We start from the raw sequence: 14,823 nt of genomic DNA, 5'->3' as shown, positions 1-14,823 counted from the left end.
AGTGCTCTATCTTTCCAGACAGATCGATCCTCATTGCATTGCCGAAAAGCATCCAACATCCTCATAATGACCACCAGATTTCTCTTGTTTATTATCAATTGTAAATAGTTAAAGAGTAGTAACTCTTTCTAATGTTTCCTGACAACTCCTCTGGGCTTTTGCATATGGACTTACATTTAATAAATGCGCGGCATCAACATAAGACACTCGGGTTATGCACTTAAACACTAGCAGAGAAAGCGACTCTTACTTTCCAAGTTCTTCGTACAGCTGGTACTCGTCGGTGAAGCGCGTGCAAGTTGTCGTTGCCATTTCTCAGCCCTCAGCGTTCGCGGCAATATCCGAGCTGACTTCCAGCACTACTGTACGCGTCTGAGCCTTCGAGTTGCGGGATTTTCAGGACAAAACTTAAACGTGGATGAGGATATTCGAGTGAGGGAGGGAGAGGTTCGCCGACGAGCAGGCTCGACTGCTTTACCGACCTCTCACCGAATGCGCCGTTTAACTGCAGTGAGTGCACTTGTTTTCCGATGTGTGTGTGTGTGTGTGTGTGTGTCAAAGAGAGAAAGAGAGAGAGAGAGAGTAGGAAAGAGAGACGCTGTTACCGCTGGAGGGCGCAGCGGAGCCTCTTCTTGTGGCGTTACACCTGCACCTTTTTCTGAAAGATAAACATAATAAACAAATACTGAGACAAAACAAAGAACAATGAGGGTTACATTACATTATCACAAAGCATATTATGCCGTATTATATGCATTAGCACAACATAAAGGGATAGTTCACCCAAAAATGAAAATTCTGTCATTGATTACAAACCCGTAAGACTTTCGTTCGTCTTCGTGAACACAAATGAATATATCTTTCATTAAATCTGAGACATTTCTGTTCCTCCATTGACAGCTATGCAACTGAAACGTTAATGCTTCAAAAAGTTTATAATGAAATAATAAAACTTAATTTATTTCTTCCTAATATTTTCTGAAGAGACACATAAACAATAGTCACACCATAGGCTACCACATATCAGTTGTGGCGGTTAACTTTTCGCTTGATGTGCGAGAACCAATGAGGTTGTTTGAGCTTCAGCAAGAACCAATGAGATTCATTCTTGTGTTACGCAGCACGTTTGAGCTTCAGCAAGAGGTTTGTTCTTGCGTCAAGCAGGTTTGACAATGTTTATGTGAAAAACTAAATTCATTCTGTTCATCATATAAAAAGATTGAGTCTCTTAAGAAAATTTGAACTAAATCGCGCGATTCATATGAATTAGTTTTTTGATCTCTTTATGAACTTTTTGAAGAATCAAAGTCGTTGTTCAGAATAAAAAGGATACGATTTCTTCGACAGCATGTAAAATTTGAAAAGAAATATAAATTATTTTTTACAAATTTTTTATTAAAAGGACAAAGGTCTAATTTCTATGGAAGCTTGTTTCCGCCACTGAATAAAAAAAAAAATAATAATAAATGTGACTTTTTATCTCACAATTGTGAGATATGAAGTCAGAATTTTGAGAAATGAAGTCACAATTGCGAGATATAAAGTCACAATTCTGAGAAATAAAGTCGCAATTGTGAGAAAAAAGACAGAATTGAGACTTTTTATCTCACAATTCTGACTTTTTGTCTCACAATTGTGAGTTTCATCTCGCAATTCTGACTTTATAACACGAGTTTCCCCCTCAGAATAATTTATATCTCAAAATTCTGACTTTACAACACACAATTTCAACTTTATATCAATCAATTCGGACTTTATATCTCGCAATTGCAACTTAATATCACACAATTCTGACTTTATATCACACAATTCTGACTTTATAACACGCAATTGCAGATTTATATCACGCAATTCTGACTTTATATCTCGCAATTCTGAGAAATAAAGTCATTTGACAAGTTTGAAAAGAAAATTTGACAAGTTTATAATTTACAGGGTAGCAATTACATACTGTTTTTAATAGAGGCTTCAACAACTTTATTTGACAAAAAAAGAAAGTAAAATAAGCCAGAAATCTTTCCATTTCAATATCACTAATCTTCCTATTTCAAAAAAGTCTATGAGCAGGTAGAGAAATCTGAGATGTGTTAAGAATTAAACACCTGCAACACCTTTTTTAGTAGGTGTGTTGTGAGGTGACATCATTATGAAACAGTTAAAACATTTAGAAATCAATTTAGTTAAATTTAACTAACCAAATATATCGTAAATTTGACGATTTGTGGGACATCTACATAACACACTTAAAACTTCTGAGGGTCATTACATGAAACATTTTAATGTGTTATAATTTAATATATTTTATTTTATCCCAATATAGACATTTGTCTGAAAATATAAAAAAATATTGTTACTTTAACATAAATTAATCATCTTAATATTTTATATTTGGTCACTGTCTACATACTCACTTAAAATAAATGAGGATCACTTTTTTCCATGTATTATTATTATATGTATGTATATATATATATATATATATATATATATATATATATAGTTATGATTCTCACACATTGTCAGTGTGATCAGCATATCAATAATCAAAGAAAAACACAAACTAAATGTTTGCAAAAGGTTTTAATTAGGTACAAATGAAAGAAAAAAAAATCTGATGTATCTGATTTCATTCCATGTGAGAGTTTGATCAATCTGCTTACAGACGTTTTATATATCTGATGAATCTTTCTTTCCCTGTTCCTATTGTAGGTCACTGAAATAGCAAGAAAACTAACACATAATAAGCCCTGAATAGTCAGTAATGGGGCAAACATAACGATCACAGACACACGCAGCCAACGAAAACCTCAGTCAACTGATTCCATAAAACACTAAAAATTATAAATGATCAATGTCCCAATCTGCATGCCAAACACTAGCAAAATACGAGACAATGATCAGTGTCAGCAAATGAGTTATATTGGCATGATTTGTGCAGCGTAGACACCGACGATGTTCATTTTGTAGCACCGCAAGAAAGCGCCACATCACTGTCCTTCAGTGTGTTACATAAGTGCCGACTTCAAATCTGACGTTGTCGTGTAACCTCAAAACTGGACAGCATTTGGTGGGATGTTGAACATGGAGGGGTCAAAGTCCTGTCCTTTAAACGGAGATCCTTCAGCATCCCAGCCCTTCTTCAGCATCTCGTGGACTTTCTGAAATGCAAAATAAAACATCTTTAACTGCAATATCCACATAGTTTTTCATGCAACAAGTCCCTTAAAAATAAATAAAAGCATGTTAAAGTGTCCTTGGGCTGAAGCTTGGACTAAAGTTCTTTTATGTTCCACAGAAGTAAGAAAGCAACATAGAAAATAACTTGTTTAAGCTGCTTTATTATTGTGAATTGACAGTGATCTCGATTCAAACACACACGCAAACTTATTCCTAAATGACAAAGATTCGTGTCTATTAAAGCTTTGATAAGTACGATCGCAGTGAACATTCAGATCTGCGTTGGCGTATCTCCAGCTGATATAAAGAGTGAAGTTGTAATGTAGAAGTCTAAAATAGCGTCACAAACTCGTTTCAAACACAGTTTTATTACTTCTGTTACAATAAATCAAACTATCACAGAAGTACTATAAAAGTTTATAGTTCAGACTGATGATCAAAATTTATTTGAAAGTAACTTCAAATAAAGAATATCAATTGCATTGTTACACCAGCAGGTGGCGACAAGTGAGTGTTACAAAAAGTATCTGGCATTAGCTATTTTTCCATCCACCTATTATCAGTGATGGGAATAACGGCGTAATAATTAAACGGCATTACGAGTAACCAGTAACGAGTAATCAAACGAATGACTGTTCCCCCGTTACAGCGACGTTACCAATAATCAGTGCCGATCCTGACCTCCCTGGGGCCCTAAGCAAAATTCTGCTAAGGGGCCCTCTACCTGACCCGTGACGCCGTGACGTGAGCTCATTGATATCAAGAATTAACTTTTGTACAAGTGAACATGTAATTCCTGATATCAAAAATAGACATTGGTAGATAAAAATGTAACTAAGGGGCTTTACTAGTAAAAAATAATCAAGAATTAAGATTGAAAATAGTTTTAAAAAAAATTATATTCTTGATATCTGTGAATGAATAAAAGCTAAAATGGCTTGCCATGGCATGTTAAAGTTTTTTTTATTTATTATGCATGTTGAAGCAAGTCTTGATTTATGGTTATTATTTACTGAGGGATGTGCATCCATATTGACCAGTATGTCCAGCTAATCAACATTTTAAATTCAATATAGCCTATATATCAATAGTCAATCAATGTCAAATTGTCAATATTGCTTTCCATCTTGCATAATTAGTGCTGCTGCAGTTGTTTAGAATGTTTAACATTGACTGAGACTAGATAATCAGTTTCTTGTTTTAAAAGTATGTATGTATAATGTGTACTTTGATGAGAGGAGTGCCATCATTTCCCGCCCATATATTGTACAGTATGTCCACATATATTTCTGCTTGAAAAAAATGCGCGTTTCATTTCGTGCACGCGCATATGAACACGCATGATAGCCTACACACGACGCGGTTATCTTTTCCGAGCTGCAGTAAACAAACACCGTTGCGCAACTTGCACTTTGTTGTTTATCAAAAAAAAAAAAAACGTAATAAATAATTGTATTTTACTCTCACTTTTGTCAGTCAGACACAAAGAGAAGTGATGCAAGAGATGCACTGCCTGTCTGCCCAGCTAGGTCAGCAAGACCGAAAAAACACAATAGAAATGCACATAAACTTAACTTTACTTTGCTTACTGACATCAAATTTGGAGAGGAGGGAACAAGTTTACCTAAATGTTGTTCCCGCAATTCACTCTCATGTTTTTTCTCATTTCTCTTATCGTGACCAGAGGGATAGTTTCGCTTCATTTTGTCAACATTAATTGACGCGCTATGACACGAGGAGGGGGAGGCGGGGCCTTGAGTAATTTGCGGGGCCCTACGCAGCTTGCGTAGTGAGCGTATAGGGCGGATCGGCTCTGCCGATAATGACAATAAAATGCGCCGTTACTATAGCAATTGAGCTCACTAAAGTGGTTTCCATCCGAGTAGGCTCTCTCTCCGTCATAGGACCTGCAAAGTTTTGTGTGTGTGTGTGTTTATGAGGTGCCGGACTGGACTAAAGTGAAGCGAACGCCGCGAGAGCGCCCTCGACAATGCGCAAGAGAGTGTGTCGCCCGACTGCGCGAGAGAGAGACCGAGTGTGTCCGAGCATTATTTAGTTTGTTTATAAATAAATTACAAATTTCAGCATTAGAATAATCTCTGAAGCCTATTGGTATCATCTACAATGTTTTAATTAATTTACATAGACATAAAATCTTAAAAATAACCTTCGGATTCAGTTTAATTTTCACTACAAAGAGTGTATGAATATGTTTTTATTACTATTTATTAGGGCTGTCAAACGATCAATCGCGATTTTATTTGCGATGCATCCAAAATAAAAGTTTGTGTTTACATAATATATGTGGGTGCACTGTGTATAATTATTTTGTATATATATATATATATAAATACACACACATGCATATTTAAGAAAAAAATATTATTTAAATATAAAATATTTATATATAATATAAATTATATATATATCTATATATATATATATAAATTATATATAGATATATAAATCTATATACAGTATATGCATGAACATATTTCTTAAATATGTACAAGCATGTGTGTGTATTTATATATATATATAAAATAATTATACACAGTGCACCCACATATATTATGTAAACACAAACTTTTATTTTGGATGCAATTAATCGCGATTAATCGTTTGACAGCCCTATTATTTATTAATTTTTGGTACATTTAATAATTTATTTTTAGACTATTAGTTGGCCAGTTGTGGTCTGTGCAATATGAAATATTAAAAGTTCTAAACCTAAACTTATGTTTTATTGTCTATAGTAATGATAATATTTAAAATAATATATTGAATTTTATAGATGTATCTCACATTGTCCCACAGCGACACAGCAATAGTGTCGATTAGTATACAATGTTTTATAATAATAATTTATTCTGTCCATTTCATTAATTTAACATATTTAAAGGTTCTCTAAGCGATGTGGGGCCAAAACATTTTTTGTCACATACATCAAACGTCTCCTCACTATCGGCTAGCTGCCTGTCCCCTAAACACACTGTAAAAAAACGCGGTCTCTGTAGACACCACAGGCTCCACAAACGGCAACAAAAACAATCATGTCTCACCCGGACCACGAAACCTAACAAACAGTGTTCCAGCCAATCACTGGCAAGAAGTATTTGAGGGTGGGTCTGGGGGGTTAGTGCGCGTGCACATGAAGGGTGTGTGTGTGTGAAGGAGATAGAAGCATCAGAGGGAAGTTTGAAAAATGGCCGAAACACGACCAAAGAGACGTCGTTCTGAAGAACAAATTAAAAAGAAGAAGGAGTCGGATAAAGAACGTGCGAAGTTCCGAATTTACATCGGTAGCAAAGCTTTTTAACGATGGCGAGAACTCCGGCGGCAGAAGGGCTTCCAGTCCGACATTCAGGTTGCTCTGTTTTTGCTGGACAGGTGGGTAACGTTAAATTGTTTTTTATCTTCTAAATTGACGCTTTATGTTCGCCAAACCCACACAAGGATATAATTAGCTAGAAATGCACGTTCACAATTATTTCAGGAAGCACGGAAGGGAGGGGGAGGAGATGAGATGCGGAGGAGGGAGGGTCTAGCTAGCCTCCGATTTGTTTGAAAATATTCCGAACGTCAACACCCAGGATCGCTCAGAGAACCTTTCATATTGGGTGCATCCAAGTTATTTGACATAAACCCATTTTACCTTTTTTTTTTTTTAAGTAATGCAATTGTTACTTTCCCCGGCAATTAGTTACTTTCATAATGATTTAACTCAGTTACTTTACTTTAGTAACTAGTAACTATAACTAGTTACTTTTTTTAAGTAACATGCCCAACACTGCCTATTATATGTCATAAAAACACCAAGATGCGCATTCAATCTGAAAATGTTGTGGAAAAAAAAAAAAAAACTCCACTCAATTGAGGACGACGTGACTTTGCCTCAACAAAGGATGTGATTGGATAACTAGCGGACCAATTTCATTGTACAAATGTTGGGTTGATCATTCTGAAATGCCTAAGCCAAAGTCTGTCATCAGAATGATTTTAGTATAATGACCTGAACATGAACACATAAATACTTTTTAAATAGTCAGCAGCAATAAAAATTTGGTCCGCACCTCCAGTAAATTACGTTATTTAGTTTTGTTGTCTATTAAGAACTGTGATCTCCATTTTAAACAACAAATTGAAAGTAACCAGAATCATGCAGCTCTAGTGCTCACCATCTCGTGGCTCTGTGGCTTCCCCTGGAGCTTTTGGTGGTAATCAAACGTGAGGCGGTCCAGTACGGCATGCTCCTCTTCATCTACGGTTGCCATGGTGCGTTCCCGGTTGATCTGGTTCACATCGATCTCAGTCTCGCCCTTCAACACGGCGCTCCACCAAACTTCCCCGGTTTTACTGAGGGACAGCTGGAGGAAAAGTCCAAATAATCATCACGACTGTCTACAACGACTAACAAAATACATCAGATCTGTATCCGTTTCACGTTGACACAAAAATTCAAATAATTCCATACAATATCTAGAGATATAATTCTATGTAAATAACTGCTTTTGAAGTATTTTATGTTCACCAAGGCTGCATTTATTTGATTACAAATACAGCAAAAACAGTAAAATTGTGAATTACTATTACAACACAAAAATGTGAATATATTTTTAAATGTAATTTATTCCTGTTGTGCAAAGCTACTCATTACTCCAGTCTTCAGAGTCACATGATCGTTCAGAAATCATTCTAACATGCTGATTTGCTTCTCAAGAAACATTTCTGATCATTATTGATGTTGAAACTAGTAGAAGCCTTGGTGAACCTAAGAGACGTCTTTTAACCCCCGTCACTTGTCCGTATACGGGACAAAAATCTAAATTTACTTAAGTATATTACTATTAAATCCTAATCTAGTCATGACAAACTATATAACGTTGGAAAGGTTTAAGACTCCAAATAGATATTTTAGCGCTGTTTTTTTCATTCACACTTTTAAGAAACTTTGGTTTTTAGGACTAAAAGTTCAAAATAAAACATAATCTAGTATCTGTCAATAAAAAAGATAAAATTATATTTTAAAAAGTAAGGTAAAAGTATAAGATATTATATATATATATATTATTATATCATATATATATATTTTATTATATCACATATTTTAGTAGTTATCATAAATTAGGTATCATTTGAAAGCTTATGAAATCAGAATTCATTCTGTGGACACTGTGTTACCATAGAAACGGTATTTATTAATTAGGCCCCGCCCCTTTTGGGCATCATCTTTCATAATTTATTATCAAAACCTTTTCTAATCTTGACAAAACATATATTGTCAGAAAGGTCTAAGTCTCAAGGTTCCATATTTAGTGACAGAAGTAATATTAAGTAATATTTGGCTAGAAATTTATTAATTTGTTATGGCAGAATGCATACAATTAAATTCAATGGAATTCAATGGCACCCGGTGCCTATTTTTGGGATAACGCCTAAACAAAATCTCATGGGAACTTCAATTTTTGAGAACACAACTTGGTTAGATATATAGCTTTAATTTTATAGTAAAAAATATTTTGTAAAATATTTATTTTATATGAAAAAAGTATATTTTATTTACTGTAAATTATAACTTCCATAACTTTTTCATACTTTAATTTTTTGAAGTGCTTTCACTTCAGTAATAATCTGCTGATTGTTTTCTTTAAAAACAAGACCAAACTTACGTCTATATATCCAAAGCATTCTTGAATTACAACCATTTAAGTTTGTATATTGCATTTTAATGTCAATTATCAAAAGGAGGGGTGACAGGTAAAGGGTTAAAACAGTATTGACTGCAAATGTGCACGAAAATGCTCTATTTGATCTAACTAAACAAAAAACAAGTGTTTATTATCCACAGACAAGCCACAAGACTGTCAGTAAATTTTAGACCTTACAATGGTGAGGATAAAGCTTCAGAAAAGCGGAGCCATCTCAAAATAGCTAATGATTGGCTGATACTTCAGTCTATCAAACTTTTAAATATAGCGTCCAAAAATAATGTGTACCAGAACGCAGCGGCCGGGCTCCAGGCTCCACAGGGAATTCTCCGTGTTAATTTTATGTTTGAATTCTCCCTCTATCAGGACTCTCTGAGATGCTCCCTCGTTCACGGCCACACGTACCCGTCCCGACTGCAGGTCCACTGACACCTGCACGGAAAGACGGAATGGAAAGCAGACTGTTAACGAATTTAGTTTGTCGTAATACTAGACAGCAAGATAAAAGTCAATCTGAATGGGGATGGTGCCAATCTGTAAGGCAGTAAGCGTGATAAAATCAGATGGCAGAAGGTTACACACACCTGTCGGCCTTTAACGACGGTAGGCGGCACGTGCACTCGGATTTCCACATCCGTGTAATCCTGCGACCAGGTGTAATTGTCTCTGACAGCACCGTTGTAACTGTCTGCATTGGACTGATAGCTTTCCTGTCCACTGGAAATGCAGAACACAAATAGGTAAGATTTTTTTAAAAGACGTCTCTCAGAGGAGCGCATTTTTGCTATGTTTTAGCTTACCTCAAGGGCATCCAAGACGTAGGTGTCTTTGTTTCCGCAGTAGTTTCAATTTTGATATTTTTAGGTCAAACCGTTCTTGTCTGTCAGTCATATAATGGAGGTCTATGGTCACCACCTCAAAGAGCATGCACAGAGAAGTCCAAACTAAACATGATTTAATGACTCGTAAATGTAAGTACACATTGATGGCGTAAGACACGATAAGAGCGGTTTGTGTGAGAAAACGAACAGTATTTATATCGTTTTTACCTCTTGTAACCACAGCCACGTCCAAATGATCTGAGGGCGCGGGTCCTTTGTGGCTGTGGTTACAAGAGGTAAAAACGATATAAATACTGTTCGTTTTCTCACACAAACCGCTCTTATTGTGTCTTAAGCCATCAATGTGTACTTACATTTACGAGTCATTAAATCATGTTTAATTTGGACTTCTCTGTGCATGCTCTTTGAGGTGGTGACCATAGACCTCCATTATATGACTGATAGACACGATTGAGCGGTTTGACCTAAAAATATTAAAAGTCCTTGAGGTAAGCTAAAACATACCAAAAATTAATTTCAAAGTGAACTATACCTTCAGGCCTTGTTCACAGCTGGTATTAAGATGTTTTGTATTGGTCCACAAGTGGACGACTCTAAACACAGGTGTAAATGGGGTCTAAAAGCTTGTCCACCTTCTGCCACTTCCAGAGGTAGTGAAAACACATTAGACCCGAATTGCTTTCATAGTGTAAACGCTCATGTGGTCGAGTGTGTTTAAAAAGCCGCTATATAAACGGCTTTACTGTCTCTTTTTGATCAATTGAATGCATCCTTGATAAATGAAAGTATTCATTCTCACTGACCCTAAACTTTTGAACGGTAGCGTGTATCAGACAGTATTAGTATTTTTTAAACAAATGTAAAGTCAAACGTACACTTTAGTGGTGTCAGAATCGGCGTGTGATGCCGCTGTGGCTCCTGCTGGCGTCTCTTCGCTCGGCGCTGATGACGCTGTGACAGGTGTGGACTCCTCTGTGCTTCTCTTCTCCTCCACAGGAGCTTCGGCCTCTTGCTCGGACTGAACCTCCAGCTCCTGTATCGCAGGAGGAGCAGCTTTCGGCTCCTCGGCCTGCTTCATTGCTCTCTCTCTGTCCTGCTCGGCAAGCTTCTCATATAACTTAAACGTCTGGTGGAAGAATGACAGTAAATACACTTGACTCTTCAGTTTATTACAGAAATTATAAAGTTGCATATTATAAATAATATAAATAAATTATTTTTAATTTAATAAATTGTTTATTTAATTTAATTATTGTCGTAGACTGTTACAGTGATTATAAAGAGGCATAATATAAATACAAATAATTAATAATGCATTAATTTAAATTAATTTAATTATTTTTTAAAGACACTAACAGCCAATTTAACAAATTATTTCATTCTTTTTAAGAGACATTTAAGGTGGCATACTATAAATATATGAATAATCAAATTGTTTTTATTTTTAATTTATTTAAAGTAAAAATTTTAAAGTCCCCGTGAAATCAAAATTGAACCTATTTACTTTGTTAGCGCATATTACTAGTCTTGTGGTGAACAATTAATCCGTGCAAGTAAAAATATATTAAAAAAATGTTTTACCTTGGTAATCTTTAATCAAAATCTGAAAAGTTACTTCCGGTCTGGAACGGTTTCTTTTTCTGATGACGTAGGTTTCACAGCTTGGGTGGGGAAACGCTTAACCACTCCCCTCAAACCGTTAGTTTGCTATGAGCGAGAGATGGAGAGGAGGAGCGCTAGAGTAAAACCCTGCCCTCTGTTCAATATTCCGTTTCACTTGGAAATACGTCACAGCACTGGAGAAAAATCGTTTGCAACTTCCGGTTCACGGGGACTTTAAACACACTTAGAGCAATTATAAAGTGGCATCATATACATAAAATAATATTTTAATGACCTTTATTGTAAATAATTTAATTAAAATGAATTAATAATTAAAAAATGTAATTACTGTTTTAATTACAATAAATAATATTTCAGATTTTTTTTTTTTTTTTTTTTTTTTTTTACTGTCATTGCCAAAACAAAATTACAACACTGACCCAAGGCTAGCTGTCATTGTCATTAATTCCCAGCAAAACAAGACCATACCAGGTTTTTGAACTAGTAGCTACCAGGACACTAGTAAACATCATAACGCTACCATGGCATTTCCAGCTGGTGCCATCGCTGTACCATGGTACTGTCATACTTATTTATAAAGAATCCAGTCAGTTAATGGCTCAAAACAAAAGTCGCTCAGTACCTTGAACACCATGTTCTCAGCTACTCCGGGGGGGAAGCCCATGCGGTCCTGTGGGCCGCTAAGGAGACGGTAGAAGTCCGTCTTTCTGTACAGGAACCCAAAATAAACCTGCAGGAAATTCTGAATGTTTCCAACATGCTGCAGGATCCCTAACAGCGCGTTATCATATAACTCCGTCATTTCCACCGGAGAAGACATGGCTGAGTAGCTCAGCGGGATTAATTTTGACTCAACGCTGTTTAATGTAGATGCTTGTTGATGAAAAACAAACGTAAAGCAACAGAAGACCCGCAGAAAACTTATGAAACAGCACTGCAACAACAGATCTTTCGAGAGGACGCAGCTGCCTAGGCGCTTCCGGTTCACTCAGTACAAAATAAAAGTCTGTTAGTTCAAAAACATAGACAGTAAAAGAAAAAAACAAAAACAAAACACTCTTCTGGCATTGACGCTGCTGAGCGTGGTATTACTGCCCTCCACAGGTCAAAACAAAACATTTGAAAAAACTTTACATATATATTTACAATATTACATTTAACCCCATACAAATGGAACCCCAAAATATATATTATTATAATTAAAATTATTATAATTAGTTTTCAATATTATATTATATGAATATATTGATATTAAAGTGTGTTAATATGTATAATGACGTTGAACTACATTTATTTAAATTATATTATACATTACACAGGATAAAATGTTGTTCCAGTGCGGCAGGTGGCAGTAATGCGCTCGTAACGACTTGTAATTTGTGGGCAAAAACATGGCGACGTCCTTGGTCAGACAGACAAAATTGTTGTCGGTAAGATTTCATTCTGAATGTTTTTTTGCTTTTGTAACTAATGGCCCGTATTTACAGGCGAGAGTCTTCCATACCGTGTAACTGACGTAGAAAATGAAAGGCGTTCTGATAAACATATATAAATAAGAGATAATGGCACTAAACGTAATGTGAAGCTTGATTTTGGGATTATAGAATTAATAAATGCATGTCATTTATTCAATAATCTATGTGTTTGTAGATGGTGACCAGCCAGTTAAACTCGGCGGCATGTTTCAGGAACATTCACTGCACTGCAGCTTGTTTAAAGGTATGTGATCATCAAATCTAGTGATTTCAGATGGGTTTGTCAGATTTATAATGCGTTTTGTGTTATCCTTACTCATCCAAAAACATTTCTTTTAATTTATCTTCTAATTTTTTGTTGGTTTTGAAGATTTACAAATGCAGACATTAGAACATTTGGATAAAAAAACGAAAAGAAAAAAACGTTTTAATAATTTTTTTGAATACATGTTTACGATTATTAACAGATTTTGCTACTTATATTGCCCCATATTTATATGTATACTAAATTGGAAAATATTAATAAAACATTTTGAAAACACATTTGAAAGTTGGATAGGATGTGATACTAAATAAATGAAAGAAACCTGACCAAAAACAAGCAACAACTCGCAACAAAATGTATAAAATATATCAATATTAGTGAGTATAGGTGAGTTTAAGATTAATTTTGTCTGACATTAAAGCCTGGTTTCACAGACAATGTTTAGATTAAGTCAGGATTAGACCTTAGTTCAATTAGGGTATTTAAGTAGCTTTTATAAACTTGCCTTAAAAAAAAAAAACATTACTGATATGTATCTTGAACAAATCAATGGCAACAATACCAGTGGTAAATATTTATGAGGTAATTGATTCCACATCAGTCCATCAACACAACCATTTCAAAATAGCAGGTCTGGTGACAATATCCATTTGAAACAAAAGCTAGAACACATCAAATACTATTTGAAGGAAGTAGAGAAACAGGTTTAACCAACTGCAGTATTGGCAGAGTCCAAAAGGTGTTTGTAAATGAGTAGTTTAAGCTTACTCACCCTTAAGTTGTTCCAAACCTGTATGAATTTCTTCTTCTGCTGAACACAAAAGAAGATATTGTGAAGAATATGGTTGATGGACCCCACTATGGAAGTCAATGGCTACAGACATTCTTCAAAATATCTTCTTTTGTGTTATACCTGAAGAAAGAAACTCATACAGGTTTAAAACAACATTGACAGAATTTTAATTTTTGGGTGAACTATCCCTTTAAGAAGCGTCTCTAACCTAGACGATCTCTCTTCTGTCCATCAGAACCGTGCAGCTCGTATTCGAGTGGGTAAAGGAGACCGGCCGTTGACGTATGAGCAGGTGCATCACCCTCATCACATCGGCCACAGGAAGGGCTGGCTCTCACAACACACTAGTGAGTAACAATCTTTACATTACACATCCCACTCAAACATTACAAGTGCCTGAATAACAATCTTTGTTATACCTCATACCGTAGGTAATCTTCAGGGTGAAGCTGGAGCGGCGGAGCGCGTGGTGGAGGACGTCTTCATCAGGCGCTTCATATACGGCACGTTTCACAACTGTTTAGCGGATGAGGTGGTGATCAAACGCAGAGGCAACATCCTGGTCATCTGTGCTGTGATGATACAGAAACTCTTACCGAGTAAATTCTACTTCCTCATTGGCTACACAGAGAAACTGCTCTCACACTTCTACAAATGTCCAGTTAAAATCGAGTTGCAAACAGTAGAAGAAAAAGTAGTCTACAAATATCTTTAAGGCAATATGTTGCGGCTTGGTTATTGAAGGGGTGAAATGTCTATTTCTAGGTGTTCAATAAGTGTAAAGGAAGGCCTTGCATTTTAATTAAATCATTAGTCAAAATATTCACATCGCAATGTAAAAAAGCCTTTATAAAGATCAAATTATATCTGCATTGCTTCATACATTGAGCTTGTGTCAATAAAGGTTGTTTTCCACACAAAAAGCAGTGAATTATGTATT

General features: G+C 35.6%; 3 protein-coding genes across 40 annotated transcripts in view; 1 reads left to right on the top strand and 2 right to left on the bottom strand.

Annotated features, from left to right (window-relative positions):
• The window catches only part of camk2b2 (calcium/calmodulin dependent protein kinase II beta 2), a 102,397-nt gene extending 101,836 nt beyond the window's left edge, over positions 1-561 (bottom strand). For 21 of the 38 annotated variants that reach the window (XM_039676533.2, XM_089126314.1, XM_089126291.1 and 18 more), the window contains exon 1: positions 251-560. In XM_039676533.2, the coding sequence (XP_039532467.1) occupies positions 251-312 (62 nt within the window). In that variant the 5' untranslated portion in view covers positions 313-560. Of the gene's footprint in view, positions 1-250 lie in introns of all 38 variants that reach the window. The other 17 variants (XM_039676524.2, XM_039676518.2, XM_089126312.1 and 14 more) reach the window with 2 other exon arrangements.
• A 2,002-nt stretch (positions 562-2,563) lies between these two features.
• On the bottom strand, positions 2,564-12,349 carry nudcd3 (NudC domain containing 3). The gene is made up of 6 exons (XM_039677639.2): positions 11,973-12,349; positions 10,603-10,853; positions 9,470-9,602; positions 9,174-9,317; positions 7,356-7,544; positions 2,564-3,158 (listed from the first exon to the last, which is right to left on the bottom strand). Exons 1-6 carry the CDS (start codon positions 12,168-12,170, stop codon positions 3,048-3,050), a joined length of 1,026 nt encoding a protein of 341 aa, XP_039533573.2. The 5' UTR covers positions 12,171-12,349; the 3' UTR covers positions 2,564-3,047.
• Positions 12,350-12,673: 324 nt separating this feature from the next.
• Positions 12,674-14,806, top strand: mrps24 (mitochondrial ribosomal protein S24). The gene is made up of 4 exons (XM_039677640.2): positions 12,674-12,780; positions 13,001-13,069; positions 14,119-14,230; positions 14,315-14,806. The coding sequence occupies exons 1-4, from the start codon at positions 12,742-12,744 to the stop codon at positions 14,596-14,598; spliced, it is 504 nt and encodes a 167-aa protein (XP_039533574.2). The 5' UTR covers positions 12,674-12,741; the 3' UTR covers positions 14,599-14,806.
• The last annotated feature ends 17 nt before the right edge of the window (positions 14,807-14,823 follow it).

This window comes from Pimephales promelas, chromosome 23 (genome assembly GCF_988280905.1).
Source record: "Pimephales promelas chromosome 23, fPimPro1.hap1.1, whole genome shotgun sequence".
NCBI classification, from domain to species: domain Eukaryota; kingdom Metazoa; phylum Chordata; class Actinopteri; order Cypriniformes; family Leuciscidae; genus Pimephales; species Pimephales promelas.
This window is presented reverse-complemented; position numbering and strand designations above follow the sequence as displayed.